Source organism: Dipodomys merriami, unplaced genomic scaffold (genome assembly GCF_024711535.1).
Source record: "Dipodomys merriami isolate MVZ:Mamm:240054 unplaced genomic scaffold, mDipMer1.0.p SCAF_8, whole genome shotgun sequence".
NCBI classification, from domain to species: Eukaryota; Metazoa; Chordata; class Mammalia; order Rodentia; family Heteromyidae; genus Dipodomys; species Dipodomys merriami.
This window is the reverse complement of record NW_027206401.1, coordinates 62,605,175-62,623,240: the sequence shown is the minus strand read 5'-3', so window position 1 is coordinate 62,623,240 and position 18,066 is coordinate 62,605,175. Positions and strand designations below refer to the sequence as shown.

General features: G+C 41.0%; 1 protein-coding gene across 3 annotated transcripts in view; it reads right to left on the bottom strand.

Annotated features, from left to right (window-relative positions):
• Col12a1 (collagen type XII alpha 1 chain) overlaps positions 1-18,066 on the bottom strand; it is a 133,760-nt gene that overhangs the window by 101,582 nt on the left and 14,112 nt on the right. For 2 of the 3 annotated variants that reach the window (XM_070010804.1, XM_070010805.1), the window contains exons 6-13: positions 15,474-15,737; positions 15,136-15,300; positions 14,050-14,223; positions 11,819-12,109; positions 10,383-10,985; positions 7,981-8,253; positions 4,679-4,951; positions 2,068-2,340 (exon numbers count right to left, since the gene is read on the bottom strand). The exons of the other annotated variant lie outside the window; for it this stretch is intronic. In XM_070010804.1, coding sequence (XP_069866905.1) covers positions 2,068-2,340; positions 4,679-4,951; positions 7,981-8,253; positions 10,383-10,985; positions 11,819-12,109; positions 14,050-14,223; positions 15,136-15,300; positions 15,474-15,737 — 2,316 coding nt within the window. The remainder of the gene's footprint in view (positions 1-2,067; positions 2,341-4,678; positions 4,952-7,980; positions 8,254-10,382; positions 10,986-11,818; positions 12,110-14,049; positions 14,224-15,135; positions 15,301-15,473; positions 15,738-18,066) is intronic. 3 annotated transcript variants of the gene reach the window in all.

The window sequence follows — 18,066 nt, the reverse complement described above, 5'->3', positions numbered from 1 at the left end:
ACTTGCCTTGCATGCATGAGGCCCTGGGTTCGATTCCTCAGCACCACTTATAAGCAGGGGAAAAAAAGCTGGAAGTGGCACTGTGGCTCAAGTAGTAGAGTGCTAGCCTTGAGCTGAAGAGCTGAGGGACAGCACCCAGGCCCAGAGTTCATAACCCACAACCGGACCCAAAAAAAAGAAAAAACAAAAAGAATAGTTGGGTGAGAATGGCTTACACCTGTAATCTTAGCTACTCAGGAGGCTGAGATATGAGGATCACAGTTTAAAGCCAGCCCAGGCAGGAAAGACTATGAGACTCTTATCTCCAATTAACCACCAAAAAAGCTGAATTTGGATCTATAAAGTGGTAAAGTGCTATCCTTGATTGAAAAGGCTCAGGGATAGCTCCCAGGTCCTGAGTTCAAGTTCCAGGGTTGTTAAAAAAAAAAAAGGTTAAACTTCTCCAATTTTTTGCTCCAGATCCAAAGATCATGTGTTTTCTCACTTGGATCATGTCTGTACACAGACAAGGCCCATTTCTGTCTCATACGGGCAAATTTCCATAGGCAATTAGTATCTCTGAACTTCTTACTGAAGCTAATAAGCTATTCCTTCTTGATGATACTATGTACATATAGTATTTTTATGTTTCCAAAGAGTTCCATCTATATTCTTTCATTTGATTTCTATACATCCTCTGGGAGGAAGGAGACCTCCTTCAGAGATGGGTAGACTGATACTTAAGAGCAATGGGTTTATTTCAAGGCCACACAGCTAAACAGCACAACCAAGACTCTTTGTATCAGTATTTTCCACATACAAACACATATATATATATGTACTTAAATCCTCTTCCAAGAAGAGACTTCATTGACTATTCGCATTGAACATGTCTCTTCTGACAATTAACTCTAAAGAACCAAGAAGACAGGTCAGTCCTACTGTTAAGACTTAACTACATATTACATTAACTTTGAACTTATAATGCAGAACAAATTTTTAAAAGTCACTTCGAAAAATAGGAGAAACTTGGGCTCCGAGGCTCTCTCCTATTTTCCAAGCATTACTTTTATGCAAAGCAAATGACAAGTACACATCCCTAAAACTCAGATAATACTTCATATCTGGTCCTAAAAACATATGTCCAGTCTCTTCTACCTCTACTTGGTTAACAGACCCATGACTCTGGGAGTCCAGGTTCCAGTGACTCATGCCTCAAGTCCTAGCTACACGGGAGGCTGAGATTTGACTATCATAGCCAACCTGGGCAGAAAACTTCATGAGACTCTTAGCTCCAATTAACACCAAAAGAACTGGAAGTGATTCAAAAGGTAGAGCACTAGCTTTGACTGAGCAAGCTAAGGGACAGTCCAGGCCTAAGTTCAAGCTCCAGTACTGAAATAAACAAATAAACAACAACAAAATCTCTCTTCATCCATAGATATTTAGCAAGAATCCTTCTCTCGAAACGTTGCACACGTTGATCTCCATTAAAGCAATCCAGGCACCACAAACCATTTCTACAGCCTTCCTGTTCTTTCAACTTCCCCGAGATGCTTCTTCCTAATTAAGTATTTTTTGGTTTGGTTTATTTGTTTATTTTTGGTTTTGTTATGGTTTAAACTTGGTGCCTCTTCTTGCTATGCAGGCTCTCTACCACTAGACCCATGACCCCAGTCCTCTAGTGCTCCTGGGATTTCTTTTATTTTTAATAGGGTCTTACCTTTTGCCTGGGCCAGTCAGGACTACAATCCTCCTATTTTTATTTCCCACATAGCTAGCGTGACATGTGCAATGTGACAGCTTTTGATTGGTTGAAATGAAGTCTCACAACTTTTTGTCCAGGTTAGCCTCAAAACGAAGATCCTCCCAACCTCAGTCTCCCTAGTAGCTGGCATTATAGGCATGAGCCACTGTGTTAGTCTACTCAAATTCATCTTTTCTTTTCAATAGCTCATATTATACATCTCTGAATAACAGGCAATCTTATTCACTTTTCTTGTAAGAAAAAGGATCACATTTTAGGCTTCCTAATTTCAGAATCGCAAACAAGCTTAAATATTTCCATTAAGCATGACAGCACATTACCTTCAAGTGTTGTCCCTTCTCCATAAAGGGCATCTCCAGCCCCAGACGCATACAAAGCCGTCACAGATAAGGTGTATTGTGTCCCCTCCTTCAGGCTCCTCAGCACGGTGGTTGTGGTGTCGCCCCTCACCGTGGCCTCTTCCGTGGCTCCTCCTGCTGCCGGGGTATAGGTGACCAAATATTGTTTAACTTTCCCTGGGGCTCCACTCCACGATAATTTCAGGCTTGATGTGGTGGGGTCAGAAACTCTCAGGTCTCTTGGATTCCCTCGAACTTCATAAAGAAAGGAAACAACATCAAAACTGATTATTTAATAAAATGACTTTGAAAACACTTTGTTCCTTGACATAAATGAGTTGGATTCTACCAAGTTTTTATCATAGGTGAATTAGTTAATTAATTTAAGGTGAAATAGTTAATTAATTTAATTATAACTGAAACTGTTAACTAGCCAACAATTTTTTTTTCTGGTACCAGTCCTGGGGCTTGAACTCCGGTCCTGAACACTGTCCTTGAATGTTTCTGCTCTACCACTTGAGCCACAGCTCCACTTCTGGCTTTTTGGTAGTTTTTAGTGGAGATAAGACTCTCAGGGACTTTCCTGTTTGGGATAACTCAGCTTCCTGAGTAGCTAGGATTACAAGTATGAGCCACTGTCTCCTGAGTTAACCAACCACATTTAAGTATCTCTAAACCAGACCCTACCTGCGAGCAGATGCAAAGCACAAGACATCCAATTCTCTTTCTATGTTCACAAGCGAGAAAACCTTTTGAGTAAAATCTTCCATGTATCCTACTTTTTCTAAAGTTTTTCTAAAAGTGGAGGAAAAATAACTCCCCTTAGAAATCTTGGCAAAGACAATTTACCAGTGTCATACTGTAAACATGTAAACATAACCATCAAGAAATTATGCTGAAAGGGGAAAAAAAGATAAATGGAAATTTTTTTAAATGGTGTTGCCCCTAGGAAGGAAAAAATGAAGGGAAAAGAAAAGAAAAAAGCTAAGTGAGACCAAGAGTGGACACACATGTAAGAGGCACCCCACATCCTCACAACATGCTATCTGGTAGGTATGATTCCCCTGTGGCTGGGTCACGTGGTCACTGGGGGGGTCCCAGGCACAGAACCCCACTGGCACAGAATCCCCCCAGCTAGGCTAACTTCAGGCAAAATAAAATCACAAAGAACTGGGTTATTTTATGGCGTGCAACACAAAAAGGTTAGATTCTCAGATAGGAAAAGACAAGTTCAAGTATTAACTTCCCAATGCAAGAAGAGAAGGAGGAAGGGGGAAGGGAAGGAGGAAGAGAAGGGGGAGGAGAAAGGTGAGGGGGAGGAGGGCTGCCGCAGGAAAGGCCAAGTTGCTGAGCTACAGAGCTAGGCACTGCACTAAACAGTCCTTGAGAATATCTGAGGGTGAGCAGTGAAGTCCACAAACCCAGATTCACAGCTTTTTAGGTCCATGGCTGAGAGCTGTGATTGAATTTCCTTTGTCTCAATTTTCCTCAAAAACAGGGGATGACAATAATAACAAGTTCACAGTCTCTATTTGGAAATGAGGGCTGATGGGATAATATGCAAAGACGATCAATCCATAACTGCTCATTATTGTAGTATGTGTTGGCCATTTTCATTACTATTAAAAAATGTCTTGAGCCAGATGTTAATGATTTATTGCTATAACCCTAGGTATCAATAGCCTGAGAATGGGACATTGAACTTGAACTTGAACTTGTAATTCAAGACCAAGGAAGACAGAAAAGTTTACTAGGCTTCATCTCCAAAATAACCAGCAAAAAAGCATGGTCAAAGGTGTGGCTCAGATAACAGAGAACCAGCACAGTAAGTGCAAAGCCCTGAGTTCCAAGCCTAGTACCACGTACACAAAAGATAAGGAATAAAATGAAAATATTTATTATGCAACTTTCTTAATGAAATAACATATTAAAAACTTATTAATGATTTTCAAGTTATCAGAATCAGTCCTGCAAGCCTAAGCACTCCATTGAAATAACTACAAATTAATATTTAAGATCCTCCAGACAGGCACCAGTGGCTCATGCCTGTAATCCTAGCTACTCAGTAGGCTGAAATCTGAGGATCCAAGTTCAAAGCCAGCCCAGGCAGGAAAGTCGGTGAAACTCTTATCTCCAATTAACCACCAGAAAACCGGAAATGGAACTGTGACCCAAAGTGGTAGAGCACTAGCCTTGAGGAAAAAAGCTCAGGGACAGCTCTCAGGCCCTGAGTTGAAGCCCCACAACCAACAAAAACAAACAGAAAAGAGCTTCCTAAAAAAATAAAATCGAATCAATTCTAATGCTGTCAAGTAGTTTGATTTTGTAATCCCTAGTCATCCTTTAATTTGTACTAAAATATTTAATATAATTTTATTCATAAAAGAATATCTCTGGACCATATCCTGTCAAGTTCTACTGACACAAATAAATGATGTTATATGTAAGTAAGACAATTGGATAGCTTTAACCTAAATCTACCATAGACTAAGAGACACAGAACACTGAGATCTGTGTGTTGTGATTCATGTTTTCTGGAGAGTTTTAGTGTAACATTTGGGTAACTTTACTGTGATTGGCGTATTTCCTCTACCTTCTTCAGTGGCTGCGTTTCCGGTCAGGGGAGAGCCAGGTCCCGAGGAGTACTCAGGAATTACAGATATTTCGTATTTTGTGTCTGGCGTCAAGTGGTCCAACGTTCTTCTTCTCTGGTTGGCTGGGGTGGTGACTTCCTTGCTTTCTCCTCCTGTAACTGGTCTGTATTTAATCCGATACCTTAAAACTCTCCCTGGAGCTTGAGTCCAGGTAATTTTAAAACTATCTGTGGTCTCGTCTGTCACTTTTAGGTTTCGAGGTGCACCTTTTACTGAAATAAAAAAATACAAATAACTATGAAAATACATAAATACAAGAAAGGCCATATTCATATGTGTGTGATTAAGCTGATTAATTGTACAGTACACACAGGAGTGAAACTTTATGTTATAACCCCTTTAAATAATAGTTTAATGAAGTGAATATCAGAAGGCTGAAACTTGTCTTGAATAGAGTCAGGGTTTATAAAGGGAGGGCAGATGAATAGAACAAGAAGTGATAGGCCACTACAGTCACAATATTCAATGCACACATATAAAAATGAAAGTAGTAAATTTGCTGAGATGAATGGGGTTAGGACAAGTGTTGGGAAGAATTATGGAAGGAGTAACTGGCTAAGATTGTACACATAAATTGACATGTTAAGTTGAAACCCCTTTCTAAAGCCCTGATATTATTTGATGACAATAAAAAATAAAACAAATATGAATTTGAAATTTTTACTTGACTTTATGTGAAAAATATAAGAACTAGCTTTTGGATGCTAAATTATAACATTTCTTTAACTAAGCCATGAATAGCTTCTTGGCTATTCATTTGGCATTCATTTAGCCAGAGGTTAACTTCTGAAACAATCATCTCACCAGTTTTTTATCTGGATGTGGAGATTAGTTGGACCATATTAGTTGGACAGGAAGCATGTGATGCATATTTAATGAACTCTAGTTAGATGTGAATTTTGAAGTTAAATTACAGTATGAGTAATACATACAGACTCACAGTCAACTATGAAATTTTCATTAAGATTGATGAGGAAGGCAGCCGATGGCTCTCTGCTGTAGTCCTAGCTAGCTAGGAGGTTGAGCTCTGAGGATCATAGTTCAAAGCCAGCCTTGGCAGGCAGGAGACTCTTACTTCCAATTAACCACAAAAAGCCAAAAGCAGAGCTGTGGCTCAAATGGTAGAGCACTAGCCTTGAGCTAAAGAGCCTCAGGGACAGCTTCCAGTTCCGGCTTTGTGTTTAGTAACCGTGTTTCGATCATCCACTTGTTCAGAGGGCAAGCTGTCTACATTAACGACTCATTCAGGAAAGATCATTGAGTTCTCAATGCACTGGGTTGAAACTAGAGTACAACATGCCTATATGTGTACTCTACAATTTTTAAGTATGTTTGACAATTCAGTGCAGCAATACATGACTCCAAGGTGGATGGAAAAATGCATCTCTCAAGAAAAAAAAAATGGAAGTTGGCAGACTCGTGGCCATGATTCAAGTATGTAGAAAAAAGACAAATCAGTCCAAATAAATGAGGTGGAGAGACTGATGGGTTGGAATCCTGGCTCTAAAACTTAACAGGTATGTGATTTTGAGTTTTGGATTGCTCATCATTAAAACATGATTATTATGACGTCATGGTTGAATGAGATAATCCATTGAGAACATTTAGCACAGCATCTGACAAACAGGGGAAGTAACCTAATAAAGGGCTTGAATCAGAAACGTCCTTATTGACAAAGACAGTTGAAATCTCAGATTTCACTACAAAGAATAGAATTGGAAAGACTACCAAATTATATCACAGAGGTACAATGACCCAAAACTAAAGCTTATGTGAGATGTAGCCTTTGCTCCTTTCTTCCCTGGGGGAGGGGGGAAGGGGGCAGGAAGGGAGGGCGATTTTAATGTATTTCTTTCCATAATTTTTTTTTTTGGTCAGTCATGGAGGCTGAACTCTGGGCCTAGGCGCTGTCCCTCAGCTTTTCAGCTTAAGGCTAGGGCCCTACCGATTGAGTCACAGTACCACTTCCGGCTTTTTTCTGCTTATGTGGTGCTGAGGAATCCAACCCAGGGCCTCAAGCATGGGAGGCAAGCACTCTACCACTGAGCCACCTTCCCAGCTCCATAATTTTATTTTTTATAAAAAAATATTGTGATGAAATATATTGTATATACAGTTAGACTCCAGTGGCTCACACCTGTAATCCTAGCTACTCCGGAGGCTGAGAGCTGAGGATTGTGGTTTTTAAGTCCAGCCCCAGCAGGAAAGTCTGTGAGACTCCTATCTTCAATCAATCACCCAAAAGTCAGAGGTAGAGGTGTGGCTCAAGGGGTAGAACACTAGTTTTAAGAAGAAAGCAAACAAAAAACACTCACGGACACCACTTAAGCCTGAGTTCAAGCCCCAGCATTGAAGAAGGGAAGGGAAAGGAAGGGGAAGGAGGGGGGGAAGGAAGAAGAGGAGGGAGGGGGAGGAGTGAGGAGGAAAGGGAAGGGAAGGGAAGGGAAGGGAAGGAAGGGAAGGGAAGGGAAGGGAAGGGAAGGGAAGGGAGGGAGGGAGGAAGGGAGGGAGAAAGGAAGGAAAGAAGGAAGGAAGGAAGGAAGGAAGGAAGGAAGGAAGGAAGGAAGGAAGGAAGGAAGGAAATAAGGAAGGGAAGAAGGAAGTCAGTCTCAAATATACGGCCCAATTAATCTCTACATCCAGATTAAAAAATGGTTATAGGATTGTTTCCAAAATTATTTTATCTCTGGCTAAATGAAGGCCAAATGTAAGGGAGGTGCTTGCTAAAAAGCTGTTCATAGTTTAGGGAGGGTTTAAAGAACAAAAGGGGAAATAGGGCTGGGTGGCTTAAAGTAAGATAATGTCAATATGTTTGTAATCAAGGTAAAATTCCTCAGCATATAAAAAGGGCAAAAATACAACTAATTACAGTCAGCAAAATGATTTTTTTTAAGCAGCTCCATTTCTGAATTTGGGGATAGTTTATTGGAGATGTAAGTCTCATGGACTTTCCTGACCAAACTTGCTTTGAACCCCAATCCTCAGATCTCTGCCTCCTGAGTAGCTAGGATTCCAGACATCAGAATCCAGCCGCACCCTCTCACTCTCTCTCTCCCTCTCCCACAGTCTAGCACTCCTGCTCTTTCTCTTTTAACGAGAGGATTTACACCACTGTTTATGCTATACAAAGATATCAGATGTTAATAGATATGAAAGACGCAATATGGACTACGAAGCAGGTGGGCCTTGGTTGTATAATAAAACACTAGCTGTGAAATTCCATGGTAAGAAGCCACCTTACCTTCTCCTGTGGTCTCCTCCCCCGCTAGGGGTGTGCTGAAGCCATCCTCATACTCGGCGGTCACGTTCACCAAGTACAGGGTCTCTGGCTTGAGGTTGCTGAGAACAACGCTGGTACTCGAGGCCGGCTCTACTACAGTGGCCTCGTCGTCCCCGCTGGCTTCTTTGTATGTGATGTGATAGGAAAACACATTGTCTCCAGCAGGGGACCAATCTGCTTTGATACTGGAAGAAGTCACGTCAGAAAAGCGAAGATCTCTTGGAGGCACATAAGCTATGGAAGAGAAAAAAAGAGGCAATCATTTAAGTTTCTTTAGCTAACAAAGTAAAAATTGATCTCATGACTACTGATTGCTATGATGGCATCCACTCATTTGGAAGAGTGGTCACTGAGAGTAAACCTTGTGACTTCCGGGACCATTGGAAAAAGGCCTCTTGTAGCCTTACTAGAAGGTCCTCATCACCTGCCTCCACCAGGCACTACTAAGGTATACTATAGAAGTGTCCAATTACAAGGATTTAAGGACTGGAATCGTGGCTCAAGTGGTAGAGTGCCTGCCTAGCAAGTACCAGACCCTAAATTCAAATCCCAATATTACCAAAATAGTAGTAAAACTGAATTTGAATTCAGAATTTATTCAAACAAAATAGCCACAGTAGCATATTTACAAGAACCACCAAAATGTTCTTGCTAATCCCTCACACTTAAATATTAAAGTTTGATGGCAGGTAGGTAGATGTTTCAAACTAAAATTAAAAAAATTTCCCTATCAGAAGGAATATTCATTAACAGCCAGGCAATGATGATATTTGCCTATAATTCTAGTTACTCGGGAAGCTGAGATCTGAGGATGAAGGTTCAAAGCCAGCTTAAAGCAGGAAAGTCTGTGAGACTCTCATCTCCAATTAACCACTAAAACTTGAGAAGTAGAGGTACGGCTCAAGTAGTAGAGCACCAAAAAGTCAGAAAAGGCCGGCAACAACATGAGGATCCAAGTTCAAGTTCTAGTACCTCCTAGACACACACAAAAATGAATATTCATTAATTCAGTCACTGGAAATGACAGTGTTTTAAGGCACGTTGAGACACACACAAAAATGAATATTCATTAATCCAGTCACTGAAAATGACAGTGTTTTAAGGCACGTTGTCCTCAGGGCACACACAATGAAACAGAAGAGATAGGAGAGTGCAAAGTTATTTATCCAATAACTAACAAATTAATAAATAAAAAAGCAGCACCACTGAATGCTAGATGAGTAAAAGTGACTGTGCGGGTTGTCATGGGACTACATCAGTCAAAGAAGGTGCCAGGAGAGCAAGGGTGTGCCTCACTGCACATTGGTAAACAGAATTTAAACACAGGGAGAAAGGAAAATAGGAAACTCCAGATGTGAGAAATCATGCCAAAAACGATCTCTGGAAGAGGAATATATTGAATTAATCAAAGATCCAGGACTATGTTCTGGACAACTCTTGTTCAAAGGGCCAAACTCAGTATCTAACACAAGAAGATACTCATTTAGTTCTCTATGACAAATAGATTACTACACCTGCTGAGGATCTAAGAAGAAAAATATCTCATGACACTTGTGGCTAAACAACTTTTCAGCAGTGAAGAAGTCATAACAGAGTTAAATAAGCGAGGTTTGATAGTGTTCAACAACATATGAATGCTACCTTTTCCTGCAAATGAAAAAGAAGTAGCTAGGCGCTAGTGGCTCATGTCTATAATCCTAGCTACTCAAGAAGCTGAGACCTGAGAATTGCAGTTCTAAGCCAGCCTGGACAGAGTCTATAAGACTCTTATCTCCAAGTAACCAGCAAAAACATGCCAGAAGTGGATGTGTGGCTCAAGTGGTAGAGTGCCAACCTTGAGCAAAGATGACAAACAAAAGTGCAAGGCCTTGAGTTCAAGACCCAGTACCACATCAGGAGAAAGGAGGAGGAGGAGACTGGGGTGGGGGAGAGGAGGAGAGCAAGGAGGAGGAAAAGACCAGGGAGGAAAAGGAGGAGAAGGAAGAAGAGGAGGAAGAGGAGGAGGAGGAGACTAGGGATGAGGAGAAGGAAGAGGAGGAGGAGGGAAGAAAAAGAAGGAGAAGGAAGAGGAGAAGAAGAAAGGAGGAGGAGGAGAAGAAGCAGAGGAGGAGGAGGAAGAGGAGGAGGAAGAGGAGGAGGAGGAAGAAGAAGGAAGAAGATCAAAGGAAAAGAAGAAATGGGAATGAGATCAAGACAGACATAAGGGAGGAAATGATGGAAAAGGTGGCTATTGAATTGGAACCCCTTTGTACAACTACTTAAAGATTAAGCTAAAAATAAAATAATGACGAAGTACATTCTATAATGTTAGAGCAAGAAGACTGTGGCGAAGAAATAACTTTAACCTCACGAAGTCTACTAACCTTTCTTCTTTATAGCTGCCAATTCCTGCTCAATTCTAAGACAGATAGACTGTGTGAGTTCAAAAGATATCCTCTGAAAGGCATCGAAGTCTTCTACCGTGAACACGTGGGTCTCCGCAGGAGGAGAGGCAATGGCTTCCAATTCTGAGCGCACAGCATCCTTCACACCAACTGCAAAGATTTCAACATCCGAGTTCCTCAGCTTTATAGCAGGATCTCTGAACGCATCCGACGATTTGCCATCAGTGATAAGAATCATGACCTTCGGCACATTGCTTCTTGAACCCTTGTTCGGCACAAATATTTTCTCTCTGACATACGTCATTGCTTTGCCAGTGTTAGTGGAGCCCCCTCGATAGGGAAAGGTGTTGATGGCTTTAATGATGTCTTCGACTCTGTTATATTCTTTCAACGTGAATTCCGTATGAGGATCCCTGCTGTACTGGACAAGGCTGATCTGGACTCTGTTTGGTGAAATCTCAAAACTTTTTGCAAGAACTTCCAAGAACGCCCTCACTTTCACAAAGTTTGCAATCCCAATGCTGTAGGAACCGTCAACCAAAAACACAATATCTGCTTTTATATCCACACCACGAGAGCACTCTGTGAAGAAAAATTAAATTCCTTAAGCTTTCACAAATCTGCTTCCAACCCACATCTCTGCCTCTCTTAGTAAGCATGGTTCGCCCAAAGAACTGTGGGGAAATTTTTTAAATAAAGCCTGAAATTGGGGTGTACATACACAATGGAACTTTACTCATTGACCAGGAAGGATGATATCGTGTCATTTGCAGAGAAATAGATGGACCTGGAAAAATTTGTGTTAAGTGAAGTAAGTCAGGCCCAGAGAAACAAAGGACGTGGGGTTTTTTGTTCCATATGTGGAAGTTAGATTTAATTTATAAATGTATGTGTAAAAATTAGAGTCATATGCATATATACCTGTATATGGCATATACAGGTACACATTCCTGACTGTATAGATGTGCATATATATATATTCATATAATATATATATATATATATACAGGTATATATTTCAGTGCTGGAGTTTGTATATGCAGAAGCAGATTCTCCTGGTGTGACTCCTTTGAACAACTAACTTACAATCTGACAGAATGAATACCAGGAAGCTGGAATTAAGGTGTTGGGGGAGAGATCAAGGGGTGGGTAGACGAATGGAGATGGGAAGGATGGAGAATACAGTCATACTATTCAATGTACACGTGTGAAAACAGAACCAGGCCCTTGAGGGGGACGGGTGGCCTTGGGGGAGTTGGGGAGAGGAGGATGGAAGTGGACGTGGACACGAAACCTTGTCCTCTCATACCCTTTGCACCAACACTTAAAACTAATAATACTGGGAAAGTCCCCCATGGCCTGGGGTCCTGTCCAATGGCCCTTTCCAGTATTGCAGACGTAATGATGCGACCCACCCACTTGCACTTTCATGGGCTGCGTCTTCTCCAGGATGGACACCGGCTCGCTGGACGTGAGGCCCTTCATGGCGGACACGCTGATCTGGTACTCCGTGTCTGCAGACAGGTCACGGACGTTGAGCGAGGTGGTCTGGGGCCCCACGCTGAGTGCGTGCTGGCGGCTGCCCGGGGCCAGGGGTGTAAGCAGCACTTTGTAGCCGGTCACAGCGCTGGGAGACGGATCCCAGCGCAGCTTGACGTACTTGGACGACACTTCCAAGGCGACCAGGTTTGAAGGAGGCTCAACAACTAAAACGTTAACAAGGAGACAGACACCGTGATCAACAGCAATGGGATGCAAATCTGCTAATGACGTCTTGAGGTCTGGACGTCAGGGCTAATTCTGCTTATACAATTGTAATAGTGGACATGTCAAAAAGGACTCGTCTGCTCCCGCCCTCCCCCAGGTCCACGTGGATTGAACAAATAGTGACTAGGACCTGGTTGCTGAAAAGTGTGGCCCAAGGGAAGCATTTGAGCCAGCACCAGAGACTCACACACTCCTGCCATCCTAGCTACTCTGGAGGCTGAGGTCTGAGGGTCACATTTCAATGTCATTCTGGGCAGAAAGACCAGAAGAACTTATCTCCTATCTGCCAACAAAAATGCTGGACTAGAGGCATGGTTCAAGCCCAAGTAGACAGAAAAAAAAAGAAAAGGCTTTAAGAAAAACTAATGATATTATAATATCTAACTTCTAATGCACTAGACAGAATTTTCATCCTAGTTTTAACATATTACCCATTATCTATATCTTCAAGTCTCAGAGATACTCAAAAAAATGTGTTAAATTGATAATTCACTCAATGTCAGCATGCTTTCCTCTTTTAATAATGTCATAAGAAAATGCTATAATATCATTATATCCTAACTACGATTGTTAAGAAAATACTTCATAACATACCAAGAAAGAGAAAGCAATTCCTAGTTCTTAAATAAGAGATTAGGTTTTTAACTAATTTTAATCCCACTTAATTCAAAATGAAAATAAAGTTCAACTACATTCCAAATGCCACCAAGTAGAAGTAACATAATGGTGTATAACATGTATATTGATATGTATATATCAATAATCTGAATGATTTTGGTCTTTCCTGTAGCACTTGGTCATGCATTTAACAATTAACAAAATATGGGCTGGGAAGTTGGCTCAGTGGTAGAAGCGCTTGCCTTGCAAGCCTGAGGCCCTGGGTTCGATTCCTCAGCACCACATAAGCAAAAGGAAAAAAGCCGGAAGTGGTGCTGTGGCTCAAGTGGTAGAGCGCTAGCCTTGAGCTGAAGAGCTGAGGGACAGCGCCCAGGCCCAGAGTTCAGGCCCCACGACTGGACCCAAAAAAAAAAAAAAAAAAAAACAACAACAACAATTAACAAAATAGTTTAACAAATTTCAGACAGATCTCCAAAATGCTATATTTGCCACTGGAATCAACTTTCCAGAACTTTCCTTTTTTTAAATCAAGTAGCCTTCAGGACAACTTCCCAGAAGTTGTTGTTTTTTTCTTCAATCAGCATGCAGGACATGAATACACAAAGTCACAAATCATCTACCACACCTTGCTAAAGGCAGTAATTTATTTACTCCTATGATGCTAGCTACCCAGGTGGCTGAGAGCTGAGGATCACAATTCTAAGCCAGGCTAGGCAGACAAATTTATGAGACTTTTTTTCTCCAATCAATCAACAAAAGGTGAGATGTAGAGGTGTGATTCAACTAGTAAAGTACTAGCCTTGAGTGAAAACATCAGGCAAGACTGAGAAGCCCAGAGTTCAAGCCCCAGCACACACACACACACACACACACACACACACACACACACACACACACACACACACACACACACACACACACACACACACACACACACACACACAAAGGAGAGCCTGACTGTACATAGAAAATATGCCAAAAGTGTCTTAAAGAGAAGAGAACATCAGAACTTCTCACCCCGCAAAAAAAAAAAAGTTCTAGGAATTTTACAGTGATACAAATATTTTATCCACTGGAGGGGGTGGGACAATGCAGATGGCATTAACAAGGTCCATAATGAGAAATGAATGATGTTTAAAATTAGATAATAATGAGGGTATGTTGAATAAATACATCCACTGATAGAACACCTGTAAAGTGATCAATGTCACCAGACAGAAAATGCCCAACCTAAGGAAGCTGGTCACACTATTGCACTCACCTTCTTCTCCACTAACCAGCTCACCTAGCTGTTCATCCACCCCAGAGCACACCTGAGAGATTATCTCATTCTGAATATCCACAATGGCATCGAAGTTGGCCACATTGAAAACGTGGTTCAGTGAAGGGGTAGATGCAATTTGCTTCAGTTCTTTGGCATCTGCAGCTTTAATACCTTAAAAAAAAAAACACCAATGTCAAGGGCATATTGAACTGGAAAAGGGGCTGAGTTGAAGAAGTTCTTGGTTTTCTCAATCATTCAAAACTCAAACCAGCCAGATACAGGTGGCCCACACATGAAATCCCAGCTACTCAGGAGGCTGAGATCTGAGAATCGTGGTTCAGAGCCAGCATGGGCAGTCTGTGAGTCTGTGAGACTCATACCTCCAATAATCACTAAAAGCCAGAAGTGGAGCTGTGGCTCAAGTGGTAGAGCATTAGCCTTGAGCAGAAACTCAGGCCCTGAGTTCAAACCCCAGGACTGCCACCAAAAAAAAAAAAAAAAGATGAAACTATTTTCAAATTTTTCTGAAGTCAAAAGCCAGAATTACTCTGCTCTATAACAAATGTGCAAACTGTTTCAGATGACAGAGACATTTTATATTTCCCATAAAGTGACCAGCCAAAGAGGAAAGCAAATGGTTAGTAAAACAGAGTGAGCTCTGATCTTAACCATGCCATCATTTGTCTCTGCCATCTGTAAAGATAATACTTTCTTCTTCCAAAGTCCTGAATGAGCTGAGCCCTCTGAATTCTTTGAGGATTACGTAATACAGAAAGCACATAAAAGCTGCTTAATGATAATACAAGAAGGATCTTTATTAGAATCCTTGGCCCAGTATTTTTTGAAAAGTAGAGAGCTGGCAAAGAATGTGATTTTCACCTCGCTGAATGCATATGCAAAAGGAGTTATAGGAGGGGAAAAGATAAGCAGAAGGTTGCTCAAAGACAATTTGGCTTCATAGTACACTATAAAATGCGGTAAACACTTGTAATAGCCTCTTCCCTGGTTCCTGGAGAAATTCAACCTTCCTCTCCCCAGCCACCACGTAGATCTCTGTGAAGAAACTAGCCAGATCTCACTCACCCAAAGAAAACACTTCAACTCCAATATTCTGAAGCTCTCGTGCTGGAATTTCCACTTCATCCTGGGATTTGCCATCCGTAATAATAATTGCCACTTTAGGAAAGCCAACTCTTGCTCCAGAAGATTCCGTGAAAGTGTTCTTCACCAAATAATCAATAGCATCCCCTAAAGAGAAAAGGAAACGCATGCATTCACTCTCTACCATCCCAGATTGCCCGAGTCAAATGTTATCGGTTTATCCCAAAAGGGTTTCGTGTATGATAATCGATGGATTCTTCACTTTTTCCCAAAACAGACAGGCACTAATTGGAAGCAATCGTGAAGTCTGTGGAAAATACCTGTCATTGTATTGCCTCCTTTGTATGGGATTTTTTTTATTGCAGCGAGCAGCTCATCTCTTTGGTAATACTGGTTTAGGTTAAATTCAGTCCTGGTGTCAGAACTGTACTGAACAACGCCGACCCGCGTCTTCTCCTCTCCAATGTCAAACGCAGACACAAGGGCAGCAATGAAGTCCAAAATGTACTTGAAATTATTTCTTCCCACACTCCACGATCCATCCACAAGGAAAACTAAATCAGTCCAGGCACTGACAGAGCATTCTGAAATACATTGGATATAGATTTTTAAGTGATACATTATCAAATAGATCCATCATTAATACACACAAGCCAACACCATAAAACTGTCTTTCTAAATCATTCTATTCACTAGGATGCATCTATTTTTCTTCATTCACATTCACAAAAGAATATAAAGTTTTATGGACACAAATAGAAGCCTTGGGTTCAATTCCTCAGCACCACATAAGCAAAAAGAAAAAAGCCAAAGTGGCGCTGTGGCTCAAGTGGTAGAGCGCTAGCCTTGAGCTGAAGAGCTGAGGGACAGCGCCCAGGCCCAGAGTTCAGGCCCCACAAACGGACCCCCCCAAAAACAAAAACAAAAACAAAGACAAATAGAAGCCTTTTTGGTAAGCATCAAGACAGCTTTTGGAGAATAACACAAGAGAAACACAAGAGGAGGTAACTCGATTCTATGACATATCCCCCCATGAGATACACAGTTCAAATATTTCAATACCAGCTTACTTATTTTTCTTAACCACATCCTCTCTCTTTCCTTCAAGCAAAAATTGTACAATGCATCTGGATGACATATACAAGAAATACGAGTGATACTTTTGTCCCTTGGTATTTATCAACAAATATAAAAATCAGTGCGTGTTGTTCAAACAAATTGAGTTGAGGAAAAACAATGTTTTAAACATATCCTGCCGCATTTTTTCAATATAGCTATTTAAAGTTTGAAAAAAGAAAAAAAAAAGTAATCCAGGTGCCGGTGGCTCACGCCTGTAATCCTAACACCTCACAAGGCTAAGATATTAGGATCAGGGTTCAAAGCCAGCCCAGGCTGGAATATCAGTGAGACTCTTATCTCCAATTCACCATCTGAAAACTGGAAGTGGCGCTGTAGCTCAAGTAGTAGAGTGCTTGCCTTGAGCTGAAGAACTCTGGGACAGTGCCCAGGCCCAGAGTTCAAGCCCCACAAATGACACAAAACCAAGTAACCTAGAAGATTGAGTCTAATAAAGCCTAAAATTATACAGTGGCTAAAATGTTTTGTCTTTAATATCAATGTTCTCAGTTTTGACAACTATGGCTACTTCACTAAAGAAAGAGAAATGAGGGCTAGGATGGTGGCTCAGCGGTAGAGCGCTTGCCTTGTATGCCTGAGGCCCTGGGTTCAATTCCTCAGCACCACATAAGCAAAAAGAAAAAAAAGCCAGAAGTGGCGCTGTGGCTCAAGTGGTAGAGCGCTAGCCTTGAGCTGAAGAGCTGAGGGACAGCGCCCAGTCCCAGAGTTCAGGCCTCATGACTGGACCAAAAAAAGAAAAGAAAAGAAAGAGAAATGATCATTTTAACTCAAAAATTTAAAACAATGTCTGTTCTTAAAGTCCCAAAATGCAATAATCAGTTTTCATAAGTGAGTATGTCACCTTTCTTTTTCTATAGTAAAGAGCCCAGGTTGGTTTTCATGAAAATCTGTATTTATAAGACAGCACTGAGTGAATTCTCTGAAGATGTTTTTGTCCTTCCAAGTCAGTTGGTAGATAATAAAAGAAATATTTTGGCTATGAGAAGGAAAAGGTCCTGGAAAAATGTGCAAGCCAAATACAAGTTGCATGCTTAAATAATATTTTCAAACTATTTAATAGACCAGCTTATGTCTATTTACAATGACTATATTTAGCATAATGCATTGGTTTGGAATAACTGTTGATGGTTTGGAGAAAAGTTTAGTATTGTAAGTGTATAGTGTAAACTTCATTTCACATTATTAGGCATTTGAAAGGAAGATCAACAGTCATCTGGAAGGAAGATTTCCAGATAAGGAGACCTTTGTGCTCAGAATCTTATTACTGTCATTCTGGATCACAAATGCAACTTTTACAAAGTGGCAAAATTAGAAGACCAAGAAACCTCCAAGCATCTGTGCTGGTAAAGCAAACAAAGCAGTATAAGAAAGAAAAAGAGGCTATTGACCACAAAACTTAGATTGAATAAAATTACTTTCATCTGATTATGAATGCATCAATTTCTTCTCTTCTTCTCAGGGGTGAGGGGTGGGTAACTAGGGATCAAACTCAGGACATTACCCTTGCCGGGCAAGAGCTTTACCACTTAGCTACATCCAAGTCAACAAATGCACCAATTTCTTAGAGAAATCTTACAGAGATTCTGGAAAAGGTTTCGAATACTGTCATCAGCTAAGGATTCCAGTATCATAGAGATGAGTCCAACACCCAGCTAGACTTAGAAATATATTTTCAAGACAGTTGAACAGCTAAGGGAGGGCATTGCTTCAGCCTCATATTTGTTTTATGTCCATCAATTTCATTTTGTTGATTCTGGGGCTTGAACTCAGGGTACT